Raw genomic sequence first — 14358 nt, 5'->3', positions numbered from 1 at the left:
ACAGACCGAGTTTTGCAATGAGCTCAAGGAGATAGTGCTTGTGGAGGATCTCCCCATTTCAGAAGCACGACCGAAGTAATTCAAGGAAGGGACTGCCTTGCATGACAACCTTTAGATCCTTATGCCCGCTGTCCTAGAAGGTTGGCCTAGCATTCTGGATAAAGTTCCGGCTGAGGTCAAGCCATACTGTGACTTTCAGTTTCAAGATGAAATCACAGCCCAAAATGGTTTGCTGTTTAAGAGTGAGTGCCTCATTGTACTAGCCAAGTTAAGGAAAGAAATGATGGAAAAGGTCCATCTTGGTATTGAGGGCTGCCTTCGACGAGCCAGAGAAGTGTTTTACAAGCCGTGCATGAATGCTGAGCTTAAAGATTTCATTCTCAAATGTGATATCTGTAGTTCGTACAAGCAAGCTCTGCATCGAGAACTACTAATGCCCCATGAAATCCCATCAAGGCCTTGGAAAAAGGTCGGTGCAGATTTGTTCCCGTTTGACCAGCGCCACTACCTGATTACTGTGGATTGTTACTCTTCTTTCTTTGAGGTGGACACGACAGCTTCCAGAACTGTTATTGAGAAATTGAAAATGCAGTTTAGCCGCCATGGTATCCCGGAGATAGTTATTTCTGACAATGGACCACAATGTACTTCTGCAGAGTTTGCAAAGTTTCCAGGTGACTGGCTCTTTCAACATATTACTACCTCTCCTCGAAATCCGCGAAGTAACGGAAAGGTTAAAGGTGCTGTGAAAATCAGGCAGCGCATGGAAAGTTTGACCCATATCTTGCCTACTTGACTATTGTAACACGCCTACGGAATTTGGCTCATCCCCAGCGTAAAGGCTGTTCAGCCGGAGAACACGCAATTTGTTACCCCTGTCAAGATGCAAGATAAGCTGATTAACTCTAAGCAAAATCAGGCTTTCTACTGCAACCTGAAAGGCAAAGCACAACCTGAGTTGCAACCTGGACAAACTGTCAGGATGAAGAGGCCCAACGAATCTACGTGGACGGAAGCTGTTTGCAAGAAAATGACTGGCCCACGTTTCTATGCGGTTGTATCGGGTGGTCGAACCTACCGACGAAATCACCGACAGCTGCGAATGGTGCCACTATCTGATTCTCCGCCTGTTGCGAAATAAGCAGCTGAGCCTTTGCGATCACTGCCCCTGTTAGATTTCCACCCAGTTGCAAAAACAGCAACTGAGCCCTTACAATTAGCACTTCAAGCAGACCCCCTACCTATTGTGAAAACTGCTGCTGAACACGTAGAACTTGCGCTCCTTCATACTGTCACAAAGAGTGGTCGTATTTGTCAAACGACCAGCACGTTTTAGTGAGTTTGCGATTTTGACTCAGTGCTTTTCGGAAGCTTTATTTTTTAAACACTGTTGTTGTTGTTTTTGTTGTTGTTTGCTGGTTTTTTTTTTCACGAAGGAACTCAGTCGCAGTTTGCAAGAACTCAGTTAAGACACCCCTTCTTTCAAAGGGGAAGATGTTGTGATACTGCATAAATTAGCATATATTTCTGTATCACGTGACTTATTATTCTGTAATTAGACCTTGTGGTGTTTCAATCAGCCGCCATTAAAATAGTTGAGTTGTGTTTACGCTCGGTGTCCTTACGTTGATCATTACACTTATGAGAGATCTCTTTATGAACGAACATTTATTAGTAAACCATTTAGAGAGAAACATGCTCTACCAACTGAGCTATCTAATGTTAATCTAGAGAAGCATAAACGCAAATCTCATCGTGTAAGCAGACGTGATCGTGAACCAAGCAGAATACCAATACGAAGTTTGAAAAGATTAAGGAAAGGCTAGAGAATTTGTCGTTGTGCGTATTCTTTCATGTATACCCATGTCATCTACATTGTACTATAATGTAAATACTAAAAAAAGCTATTACGAATTCCTCAAAGTATAGGAATGATAAATATCGTGCCAGTCGATATTCAACGATATTTTCTTGTAACAAACTGATGCGTTCTTGCAAGAGTGAGGCTCATGTAGCAAATTATTGCAACCATAAATTAAGTAGAGACATGGAAAAAAAATCCTAGTCCTCCAATATATATTGACCCTAACAAGACAATAGCAGCTCCATAGAGTCAAGGTAACGAGTTAGTTTTTGGACAGAATGCAGGAAAACAATGTGTTGCAATGAGTTTGCGCTCTTTGATTTTTAATAACACACAAGGGATCAGCTCTGCAAGTGATCTTAAACAAAGAATGAATGTTAGAAATCAATTTATTCAAGTTTGTCACGATTAGTCAGACAGGCGCTCTTAATGCAGTCAGAATTACCAGCAGCATTAAATGTGTTTGATACCGATTATCAACTGGAATACAGTGAGAGCTACTCCGGTACTGTTCATCAAGAAACTACCATAGAGGGATATCAGTTCTGTATCTCTTTACAAAGAGCCTTTTGAATCGCTCATATCTGAAACCTACACCAATATTATATTAACTATATTAACAGAAGGGTGTATTGCTGTTGCAATCTATTGTAATGGTAATATGGGGGTTCAAAGTATTTTACTCTCATGCTAGAGATTTGTATGGTAGGGGGCAGCATGACAAGGTACACAAGTTATTCTGGAAGTACTTTTCCTTAATAGTCTATTGCATTATTTCCAGAGTATATTAGTTAAAGTGATGAATCAAGTGCTTCGACAACTCATCTTTCACGTTAAGTTTGTTATAGTGGTCAGTTTTTATAAGATATTAATATGATGCAGAAAATAATTTGAACTTTGACAAACTACTGATTCCTTAAAAATAAATTTCATGAGAACCACTCTAACAACCCCATAAATTAATCGTTCATCTGCTAATAAGCTTCAGTAGAGACTCCTTGTTTTCTTTTGGTGATAAGAAAAATAAGCAATTGGTTTTCTTGCATGGGTTGAGTGTCATCAACTTAGCACTTGGGGCTGTGTATGATTAAAAGTTATCTCAGCCTGGAATCTTTTGTTAACCAAGAAAAAGAAAACAGAAGACAGCCCATTTGGCAAATGACTCACCCTGCTACAACCTCACAACCTGCCAAACGGAATTTAATAAAGTCAAAACCAAACGAAAAAAATGGAAATTGTGTCTAGTAATAAGTATGGAAATAATAGCCAATAATAGCCAATAATATATGACACTACCTCCCCCCACCCCACCCCAGGAAATGGTCTTCACACTACATAATAAATTCTGTTTTCAGCTCTCTGTTTACACATGTGAGAAACCTGCATCTCTTGCATACCAAGACAGAAAACACTTACAGGATAAACCGATGATTGCATAAAAAACTTACTAAGACAAATGCAGGCACAGAAAACAAAGTTTCTTTCTAACAGAGAGCTCGAGTGAACGCAAATATGTACAAGGAAAACAGGCCTCTCAGGATAGCACAATAATCAAGTATTTGCATGCAAATCCAGCTTAATCTGTCGCTGCATTCTGAGCGCCATTATTGCCGCCTACCAACCTGCCATCCGAGATGTTTTTGTCCGAGAACTGGTCGTTACAGTCCGAATGCATCTGATTATTCACGAAGGTCGATCGTATAGCGGAATCGTCCAAGTGATCGTATTTCAAAGCCATCACGAGATAAACCGCGAGCAACCGTTAACATGTACGTTGAGATTAATAAGTCATTAAGAAAAAAAAAAGAACTTATTATGATACCTTAAATTACCCTTGAGGTAGAGCGACCATCCAATATGTCAGTTCTAAAAATCGCCAACGAGAGATGGCTGTTGGTAGTAAATACACAAGTTAACTTAACTTAATGCTTGGAACGTGATACACTCATCCTTAAACTGGTGTTAGCAGGGTTTGCAGAGGTGTCCCGAGGAATTCACCAAAAACTGTTCACCAATACTCTCTCGGCTCTAGAATCGTAGGTTCCTTTCGTTGGTCCTTGATGTTAAAATTCTTTCTCGGTATCCCCAGTATCGCACAAACAGACCCACTTGTTGCAAAGCCGAGTAACAGATGACCTGGCTTTCGAGTACAAAGAAAAAAAACATCCTCATTGAGCAATTTATTCACGGGTTCAAATCCAGCCAACATATAAGCCTGGTTAAGAACATCTAGAAGACCGCCTAAAACACCGAAGAGGAAAATGTCTTTGAAGGTTTGAGTGAAATCAAGTGTGTCCAATATAAAATTCGCTTTGATTCCGAAGCAACACCGATCTTCCACATTCCACCCCCAGCAGGTTCCCAGCTGCCCTAGTAAGCTCTCTTAGCCCTTTAACTCCGAAGATCCAATCATTAATTCTCCTTACTAACTGCCATACACATCCTTGTTTCTTATGCAAGAGAATTGATTCCAAATCACGATAACACAATCTAACCGATAATAACATATTAGGTATCTGTTCATATCTTCAAAGTGCTTAAGGATATAAGAGGAATTTTCAACTTCGTAACAGACCTCGCCGCGCCTCGCCGCGCCTCGCCGCGCCTCGCCGCGCCTCGCCGCGCCTCGCCACCCTGGAGTCTCTGTGGCTCAGTGGTAGAGCATCGGAGCGCGGAATCCGAAGGTCTGAGGTTCAATTCCTCGTGAAGACTCAGAATTTTTTCTTTGTCCCACACTCGTGACAAGACGAAAAAAACATCATTCTTGATATAAGAGGACTTTCAAGAAGCTGGCCCTCACCATTAACAATGCGGGATACGCATTTCTTCGCCCGCGGGAAGATTTGAGACAGTTGAGGAAAGATTTGCCGAGATTTGTCTGGCACTTATGCTATCAGTGCTACGCCCCTTACAGACCTCGCACCGGCTCTCGTCGCTCCACGCCTCCAACATTCCCGTGGGCAAAGAATCGCACGTGCCAAAGCGCTTATATTGAGGGCCTGGAGCTGAGCTCTATGTTAACTTGAAGTTGATGTGCCAAACCTGTCAATGAGCTTAGAAAACAGAAGAAAAACTTCCACCAAACTATTTATAGTGACTGCCTTCTTCCTCAAGCAAAACATGTTCAAGTTTTTTTTCACTGCTCTCTTACATCAAAAGTTGAATAAGACCTAAAAGAATATGGCCAATCAGAGTTAGTGGAGTCCCTGTGCTAACTCTGATGGAAGTTATGGAATTTTTTGTTGTTTATGTCCAGAGGAGTATTATATTAAAAATAGCTTTGTTCAATGATAAGTTTTAAGAAAAGAATAAACTGGTCATCTCATTTACAGCTCTTTTAACGCATCCTGTCTAATCAGGTGTAATCATGTGAGTTTGGTGGTTTAGTTGAAAAAAAAAAATTTGATGTCTGAGTTTCCACCAGCTCAGCACAAAAGGGCCACAGGCCAAAAGAAACGGTAAGCCTGGGGACAAGAATGACTGCGAAAGTGACAGAAAGAAGCATAAGATCACGTTCTATTGGCATTTTCCGTGAGTGACAGCTGACATGTGTTAGGAAAAAACTGAACAGAGTAGCGGAGGCGGTTAACTGTATTTTTTATGGCGAGGCATTGAAGTCTACAGGTTTTGGTAAGTACTGATTGTATTCAAAAAATGATACAGTTTAACTTTGCCACTGTCAGTGCCTTTGCGTAGCTTACATACATCATTTTTGTTTGGAGCGTCAGTGTTCTATCATGCTATATTCAATGTTATGATCTATGTCTTCGATAAAAACTGAGAGTTAATTTCTATCATATAGAAATACAATCACAAATAGCGAGGTCGAATTGAAAAATTATAAATACCATTTGGAATATTGAAATTTTTTGCGATTGGCTGAATCGCATATCACCAGCACTGGTAAATTGATTTCTGTAGCAACTATTTGGATCCGACCTCTTCAAAGTTTTTGTCACACGTCGTACTGTGGAGCTAATCTTGCACAGGAAGGAATAGAGTATTGAGGAAGCAAAAATGAAATTTATATATTTTTTCGTTCTCCAGAAGATAGGGGAAGATGTTAAGACTTCGATGAAGTAACGAGTGGGTGACATTAGAGTTAGGATCTACATAGATCGGCACTCTAAAAATGTACAACAACTGATAACATTCTGGGGAGAGGAGGAAGGGGAAGTGAACCTGGACCAACTTATGTAGCAGGATCCTTGAACCTAATCTCCTAAAAGTCGCATCAGTCACCCCTGCTACTCTCACAATTTTATTTCTGCTTCGCTTTGACTATGAAACCAGCAATTTGAGAGCACTCAATGGGTATTCAAAAAAGAGATACAGTTCAACTTATTTCCCACTGTTAGTGCCTTTACATAGCTTACACAAATCATTTTTGTTTAGAGTGTCAATGTTCTATTATGCTATATTCAATGTACTGATCTATGAGAGGTAAAACTGACAGGTAATGTCTATCAAATAGAAAGACAATCACAAATACCGAGGTCGAATTAAAAATTTGAAATACCATTTTGGATATTGAAATTTTCTGCGAACGACTGAATCGCATATCACCAGCGCTGGTGAAATTGATTTCTGTCGAGATATATTCTGTTCTGACCTCGTCAAAGTTTTTGTCACACGTAGTACTGTCGAGCTAATCTTGAGAAGGACGGAATAGAGTATTAAGGACGGATAAATGAAATTCGTATATTTTTTCGTTCTCCAGAATGAAGATAGTGGATGATGTTCCCTCTGTATTTCGGTTTTTTATAACTAACTTATATAACTAATGATGGATTTGAGCATGCAAAAGTGAAACAATTTATTCTGTTTTACAGGGAACGTCAGCCTTTAGTGTTCATTTGTTTTGACCGCTTGAATTTTCATTACAAGATTGATCAAAGTACAAGTGAACTATCAGCCTCAGAAAGGTAAGCCATCTCCGCGTTGTTCCGCTGTTCAAGACTTTTTATTTTCTAGTGGGTGTGATTTGCATGATCAAGATACTGAATAATTTACTAGATAAGGAAAACGGATGAAGTTAAGCGTGCGCGCGAGTTTCTCTAAGATGATCACTTTACTAAGAGTTACCCTTTTAAGTGTTAATCTGGATAAGACTTAGATAAAGTAACGAGTAGGTGACATTAGAGTTAGGATCTACATAGATCGAAACTCTCTAAAAAATATACAACAATTGATAACATTTTGGGGAGGGGAGGGAGGGGGCATGAACCTGGACCATACTTATGAAGCGGGATCCTTGAAGCTAATCTCCTGAAAAGTCTCATCAGTCATCCCTGCTACTCTCGCATTTTTATTTCCGCTTCGCTTTGGCTAGGAAACTAGCAATTTGAGAACACTACAATGCGCCATGAAAGCGATGTTGATGATAATTTGATGTCTAGAACACCTAAAAACTTGGGCCAACTTCGAGCAGGATTTTCATGTCAGAAAAATGGAAGTCGAATCATGAATAAATTCATCTACTTTTTTCCTAATTCATAAGTGGAAAATACAGAAAGACGCTGAGGAATTTACCCCGAATATTAATTGTTCCCCTTAAATTACTTGTGTTTCGGTTTTGAATTTTAGAAACAATGATGCATTTGAACATGCAAAAAGGAAAAAAAATTGTACTTGTTCAGTATAGGGATCGTCAGCTCTTAAGTGTTCATTGCTTTTAAACGGTTGGATTTTCATCACGAGATCGATCACAGTTCAATTAAATAGGGTATTTTTTAGTGTTTGGGTGTGATGATCGACTCTTTACTGGTGAACTTTTCATTTTCTAATGGGTGTGATTTGCATCATCAATAACAAAGACCAACAAAGACACTATGTAAATTACTATAGAAGCAAAACGGATGAAGTTAATAGTGTGAGTTTCTCTAAAATGATTATTTTACCTAATGTTATCCTTGAAAGTGTTCATCCTGGTGGAAGAAAAAGAAAATTTCAGCACACTTCTCCGAACTTCAAGCGCTCAGGTTTAGGTATTTGTATTTCGGTTTTGTTAGTCTAACTTTGATAAACGTTGATGGATATGAGCATGCAAAATAACACAATTTCTTTGTTTTACAGGAAACGTCAGCCCCCAGCTAGTGTTCATTGCGTTTTAACGGTTGGATGTTCATCACAAGATCGATCACAGCACAATTGAAGTTTCTGTCTTTAAACGGTAGGGTATATATAAGTTATGACTGACTGAATGTTTTACAATATTAAAATGTGGTGCAGGAAATGCAACTGATTGACCCCCTCCTCCCCCCCTGATTGGATTGGATTTATTACATAAGATCACGAGGTTTCCTGACGAAAAGAAATGAAAAGAGTCGAAGAAGAATCCAATTAGATCTGTAATTACACATCGAGTGATTTAACAAAATTTGACAAATACCGAAGTGGAAACTAAAAAGGTTGGGATAAGGAACCCTATGTACCAAATGTTATAGGCTTTATATGGAGTAATAGAAAAAAAAAGTTGGTTTCAACCATTTAAATGCAGTTACCTCTACTTCATTCTAGCAACACTTTTCAACGCAAATGGCACAATCATTAAATAAAAATTAGATTTTTGTGAGATGAAGCAGGAAGTGTAGTCACACTTATGTCCGTTCCGGTCTCGTAAACGCTTCATTTCAATACAGGGTAGGACCTCCGTCGGAATGAGGAAACCAAGATTCCTGAAAAAGTTCGCAACCCTCGTACAGGAACTTTCGAGTGTCATATGCTTGACCCACATTTTTTTTCCAAACTTACAGTGATCAAGGCCATATGAAAAACACAGAAGAGGAATTCACCACGTTAGCTATCAAAATAGGTGTAACTGTCGCCATTTTCCTCCTCAACACTGGTTTGGCCTTGAAAGCCATTGAGTTGTGCCAAGAAAGTTTGATTTTACTAAACAACGGTGATTTAAGCGCGGACAGTCCAGTTGCCAAATCATTTGACGAACGCATTCGCACCACAGTGAAAAGGGCGTGGCTCACTCTATGCAATTCACCAGGTTTTGAAGAATGCCTCAGGAAACTTTTACTTCACCCTGAAGAGGGAAAGAAATTTTATGAATTAGCAATAAATGTCATGAAAATGACCGGAAACAGACAAAAGGAAGCACTGTTTTATAGAAGACTAGGAGTGCTTCTATGTTCCTTAGGAGAATATAATAAAGGGAAAGAATATTTGAAGATGGCACTCGCTATCCAAATAAAAATTGGCGACAGAAATGAAGAGGCAACAAGCTACACGAAACTCGGAGCACTGTTCATATCGCTTAGCAAAAACGACAAAGCCCGAGATTACCTGGAGAAAGCTCTCGCTATCCAAATAGAAATTGGCGACAGAAATGGAGAGGCAACAAGCTACGGGAACTTCGGACCACTGTTCATATCGCTTGGCAAATACGACAAGGCCCGAGAATACCTGGAGAAAGCTCTCGCTATCCAAATAGAAATTGGCGACAGACATGGAGAGGCAGCAAGCTACACGAACCTCGGACCACTGTTCATATCGCTTGGCAAATATGACAAGGCCCGAGAATACCTAGAGAAAGCTCTCGCTATCCAAATAGAAATTGGCGACAGACATGGAGAGGCAACAATCTATGGAAGCCTCGGAACAGTGTTCATATCCCTTAGCAAATACGACAAGGCCCGAGAATACCTGGAGAAAGGTCTCACTATCCAAATAGAAATTGGCGACAGAAATGGAGAGGCAACAAGCTGCGCGAACCTCGGAGCACTGTTCATATCGCTTGGCAAATACGACAAGGCCCAAGAATACCTGGAGAAAGCTCTCGCTATCAAAATAGAAAATTGCGACAGATATGGAGAGGCAACAATCTATGAGAGCCTCGGAACAATGTTCCAGTTGCTTAGCAAATACGACAAGACCCTAGAATACCTGGAGAAAGCTCTCGCTATCCAAATAGAAATTGGCGACAGAAAGGGAGAGGCAACAAGCTACACGAACCTCGGACCACTGTTCATATCGCTTGGCAAATATGACAAGGACCGAGAATACCTGGAGAAAGCTCTCGCTATCCAAATAGAGATTGGCGACAGAAATGGAGAGGCAACAAGCTACGGGAACTTCGGACCTCTGTTCATATCGCTTGGCAAATACGACAAGGCCCGAGAATACCTGGAGAAAGCTCGCGCTATCCAAATAGAAATTGGCGATAGAAATGGAGAGGCAACAAGCTACCGGTACCTCGGAAAAGTGTTCCAGTCGCTTGGCAAATACGACAAGGCCCGAGAACACCTGGAGAAAGCTCTCGCTATCCAAATAGAAATTGGCGATAGAAATGGAGAGGCAAGAAGCTACGCGAACATCGGAACACTGTTTATGTCGCTTGGCAATTATGACAAAGCCCAAGAGTACCTGGAGAAAGCCCTACCTATTTACAGGAGAATTGGCCAAAGAAAAGGAGAGGCAGCCACTTTTTTAAGCCTTGCATTTTTGTTTTTGTCCCTCGGTAAATATTTAAAGGCTGACGATTTTTTGGAGAGAGCGAACGCGATTTGTAGGGAAATCGACTACAGAGAAGGACAAGCAAGACATTTCGGATGCCTTGGGATAATTTCTCATAAGCGTGGTGAGTACGACAATGCTCTAGAATATCACAAGAAAGCCCTTGAAATTTACATGGACATTGGCATGAAAGAAGGTGTTGTTATCAATTACGCAGATATAGCATCGTGTTTCCAATCGCTCGGTAAATATGACATGGCCGAGGGATACCTCAAGAAGGCTCTCCTACTAAGCAGGGATATGGGACACACCTTGTATGAGTTTCGATGCCTTCTTGATCTAACGGTGTTGAATGTATCAAAATTTGATCTCAAAGAAGCCTTTTCGTTTCTTTTCCAAACCATTGAAGTGTTTGGCACTTTGCGAGGATCTCTTCAAGACGACGATCAGCTTAAAACATCACTTTTGGAGGAGCACGGCACCTTTCCCTACAAGTTACTCAGTCGTTTGCTTTCTTCCAAGGCAAAGCCAAAAGACGCCCTCTATGTCGAGGAGCTGAGACGGGCGAGGGGCTTAGCCGACTTGATGGCAGCTAGGTACTCTGTTGTAGAGTAGATCTCAGGTGATCCAAAATCATGGTATGGGATTCAAAATATTGTCGCAAAGGAAACTGACTGTGCATGCCTCTACATTTCTGTTGGAAAAGAGGATATGCGCTACTGGATTCTCAAAGCAACAGAGGCTATTCTTTTTTCAGTTGAGGAAGTGAGCCTGGACAAGAACGTGATGACCGGACTAGTCCCTGACTTGGATGAGTTTTTTACGGAAAGCTTTCGCGGCCTGGGCATTTTATCCGAACAGAATTGCGAAGATCGATCTCTAGATGACACCGAAACGATGTCACTTTACCATGAAAATCACGCGCTCCTGCGCGATTGTGATGACAAAGGTATCAAGACGAATCTTCAATTGTGTCACAAGATAATCATCGCTCCTGTAGCCGCTTTACTGAATGAGCCCGAAATTATCATTGTCCCTGATTCCTGTATGTACCAGATACCATTTGCGGCTTTAACTGACGATGAAGGAAACTTTGTATCGGAGACATTCAGGTTACGCATCGTTCCCTCTTTGACGACTCTCAAGCATATTCAGGACAGTCCCCCATACTATCACAGTCAAACAGGTGCACTGATAGTGGGTGACCCTCGGGTTGGAGAGGTGATTTACAAGGGAAAACGCAAGAATATAACACGATTGCCATGTGCAAGAAAGGAAGCAGAGATGATTGGAAGACTTCTTGGTGTGACACCTTTGATTGGAGATCGCGCGACAAAGCAGGCTGTACTTCAAGCAATACATTCAGTGAGTCTGGTCCATTTAGCTGCCCATGGTGATGCTGAAAGAGGAGAGATTGTCCTTTCCCCAGAGTGTTCCGCTGACTATGTTCCACGAGAAGAAGCCTTCCTCTTGACCATGGAGGACATTTCACGAATTAAGCTTCGAGCTAAACTGGTTGTGCTTAGCTGTTGTCACAGTGCACGTGGACAGATTAAAGCCGAGGGCGTTATTGGAATCGTTCGAGCGTTCTTAGGATCCGGTGCTCGCTCAGTGTTAACGGCACGGTGGGCCTTAGATGACACAGCCACAGAGAAGTTCATGACTTGTTTCTACGAGCACTTGTTCCGCGGTGAAAGCGCCAGTGAATCTCTTCACAAGGCTAGGAAATGGATGAGAAACAATGGCTTTGTAGAAGTCTCCAAGTGGGCGTCTTTTATGCTGATTGGCGACAACGTGACGTTTGATTTTGCAAATTGGCCTGTGTCTACTACAACCAAATAGCCATGAATCAAGTAAACCCGCTGTAACGGAATGTGCTGGACTGAGCAAAGCTAGAAACTGTGAACTGCCACCATATAGAAAGAGGAAGCCATCTGCGAGAGACGCGTGCGAGCTAAATTTCAAGTACTCAGCTATTGTCAAAGTTAAACATTCCTGTAAAGAGCGCAGCAGGGACAGAACAATTCATAAAGTAGAGATGATGAACAGTTAACAGTTACTGAACTCTCAAACGGAATAGTTAAATAATCAAGCCAAGCATATTGTAACTAATGTTTTTCGAAAGCGATTAATATATCAAGCAAAGCAAATTTTAAGTAATATTCTTTCAAAAGTGATACGTCGTGTAGCCCTAGCAAATATGGAGTAATTATTTTTCTAAGAGGCTCTCCATCATGTCAAATGCGCAGAGTTTTTTTCAAGGTTAAAAAGTATACTCGTACATAATTGTTCTGATCTTTTCAGGAAATCATATGAAATCTCAAGCGTGATGATAAAACGTTTTCTCTAATAGGGTAAGATTTTCAAAGGTTTTCAAAATTTTTTTTCGGTTTCATTTGTTTGGTTTTTTTGCGTGGAACTGTCTCAAGTATTTTTATGAAGTGATCTTCGTGCCCAATATATATATCGACTTCGGGGTAACTCTAATTTTTTTGACTTCATTAAATTAATTCCTCGGGAAATTAGCATTTTCTTATTTTTACTGACGATAAAGATTTTTATAGCTGGTCACACGAGCAGTCTACAACTGTATAGTTTAGGATTCTAGATTGATAATGGATGATGGCCCTCAAGTTAAAAACACCTCTTCGAATTTAAAGGGAAGACCACATATCCCTTATTTTTGTACGAAAAAAATCGTAGATTAGGAGTTAAGAAGGTTAATCCGAGCACGGTTACTAGGAACATTTTCGTACAAAAATTTCTACCGGACTTCGTTAGACTTCAGGTATTTGTACCTATTTTTTTTTAAAAAATTTGTTGCTTAGACCATTTATTTTAATACAATCATTAAGATGATGTTAGTTATTCTTAATTATTATGACATACTGAATGAAGGGCAGTTGTTTTTTCCCTTCAACTAAATTAAATAAACACTTCGATTCTCATGGCCGGCAGTCCCTCTCTGATTGTTAGATTTTATATGATGGACTTGCTTGATCGGAACTAGTAAAATACAACTTCAAATTATGGCTGTCTTTGCGAGCGGGAAAGATTTGGCGAATCCTGTGGCTACCAGAGTATGCTAGTCGCCGGATCACCGACCAACGTGAATCTTCATGAGGAATTAATCTAAACTGCTGCTCACTTGTTCTATTTCATGGCAGGTGAAGGCAAGAAGCTTTAAAGTTAGGCTTAAAGACATAGAACAGGAAATGAAGTTCTCTCAAAAGAGAACTGAAAGCTGAGTGATGTGAAATGATATAATTTATATGGTTTCAGGCCAAGGGACCGGTCAATATTTATGCCGGGGGGGGGGGGGGGACGGGAGGCGTTAAATGACGAGTGTTTCCGCAGCGCAAGGTTTTTTTAAAAAATGATTCTATAAATAAGTTTCACGCAAAAAAGATTCAAAATATAATTTGGTAATTGCAACATTTAGTATTTGTCTGAATCTGTGCCACCTCCTCTCCACCGTAAGAAGAGTGAAAAAAGCTCGTACCCTGCGTCATACATCATGCAATCGTGACTCAGTACCACTCAAAAATAACAAAATGATTTTAAAACAGTGGATCCTTCACGAAAAATGTCCGAGCTGTGAAGTATCCTAACCGTTAGTGTAACTTGCCGTCAAAAGATACCCAAAACCTTTATTGATGTAGCAAACCTGGACTGAACTTGGATAAAGACATTTTCATGCAGCTTAACACTTTAACCCACGAGGAGTGACAGGCATCTAATTTCTCTTTATAATATCATCTATAAAACGAAATATAAAGGTCACAAGAAAAACGGAAATGATCACCAACTGACGAGGCGCTCGATGGTTACGAAACAAATTCTTTATGTCAGCGTCTTGAGACATGTATGGGGAACAGTATGGAGAATCTGCATGATGATGTTGGGGTGTACAGGGTTACGAAACACAACCTCTCCTTCGCAGCTGTCGTTTATCTCGTCACGCAACGCGCTCTCTCCCGCATTGCGTGAAAAGACCGCATATCAGAGTAACTGTTGCATGAAATGCT

General features: G+C 40.6%; 3 protein-coding genes across 3 annotated transcripts; all 3 read left to right on the top strand.

Moving 5' to 3' along the window:
• The first annotated feature begins 121 nt into the window (after positions 1 to 121).
• Positions 122 to 796, top strand: LOC113684009 (uncharacterized protein K02A2.6). Its single transcript, XM_027201307.2, has one exon. It carries the CDS (start codon positions 122 to 124, stop codon positions 794 to 796), a length of 675 nt encoding a protein of 224 aa, XP_027057108.2.
• Positions 797 to 10384: 9588 nt separating this feature from the next.
• LOC149046584 (tetratricopeptide repeat protein 28-like) lies at positions 10385 to 13467 on the top strand. Its single transcript, XM_089203359.1, has one exon. It carries the CDS (start codon positions 11042 to 11044, stop codon positions 12170 to 12172), a length of 1131 nt encoding a protein of 376 aa, XP_089059485.1. The 5' UTR covers positions 10385 to 11041; the 3' UTR covers positions 12173 to 13467.
• LOC149046585 (uncharacterized) lies at positions 10505 to 10945 on the top strand. The gene has a single exon (XM_089203361.1). It carries the CDS (start codon positions 10505 to 10507, stop codon positions 10943 to 10945), a length of 441 nt encoding a protein of 146 aa, XP_089059487.1.
• Positions 13468 to 14358: the final 891 nt, after the last annotated feature.

This window comes from Pocillopora damicornis, chromosome 4, assembly GCF_964200805.1.
Source record: "Pocillopora damicornis chromosome 4, jaPocDami1.2, whole genome shotgun sequence".
In the NCBI taxonomy this organism is placed as follows: Eukaryota; Metazoa; Cnidaria; class Anthozoa; order Scleractinia; family Pocilloporidae; genus Pocillopora; species Pocillopora damicornis.
The sequence above is the reverse complement of the archived record's forward strand: the minus strand, read 5'-3'. Positions and strand labels throughout refer to the sequence as shown.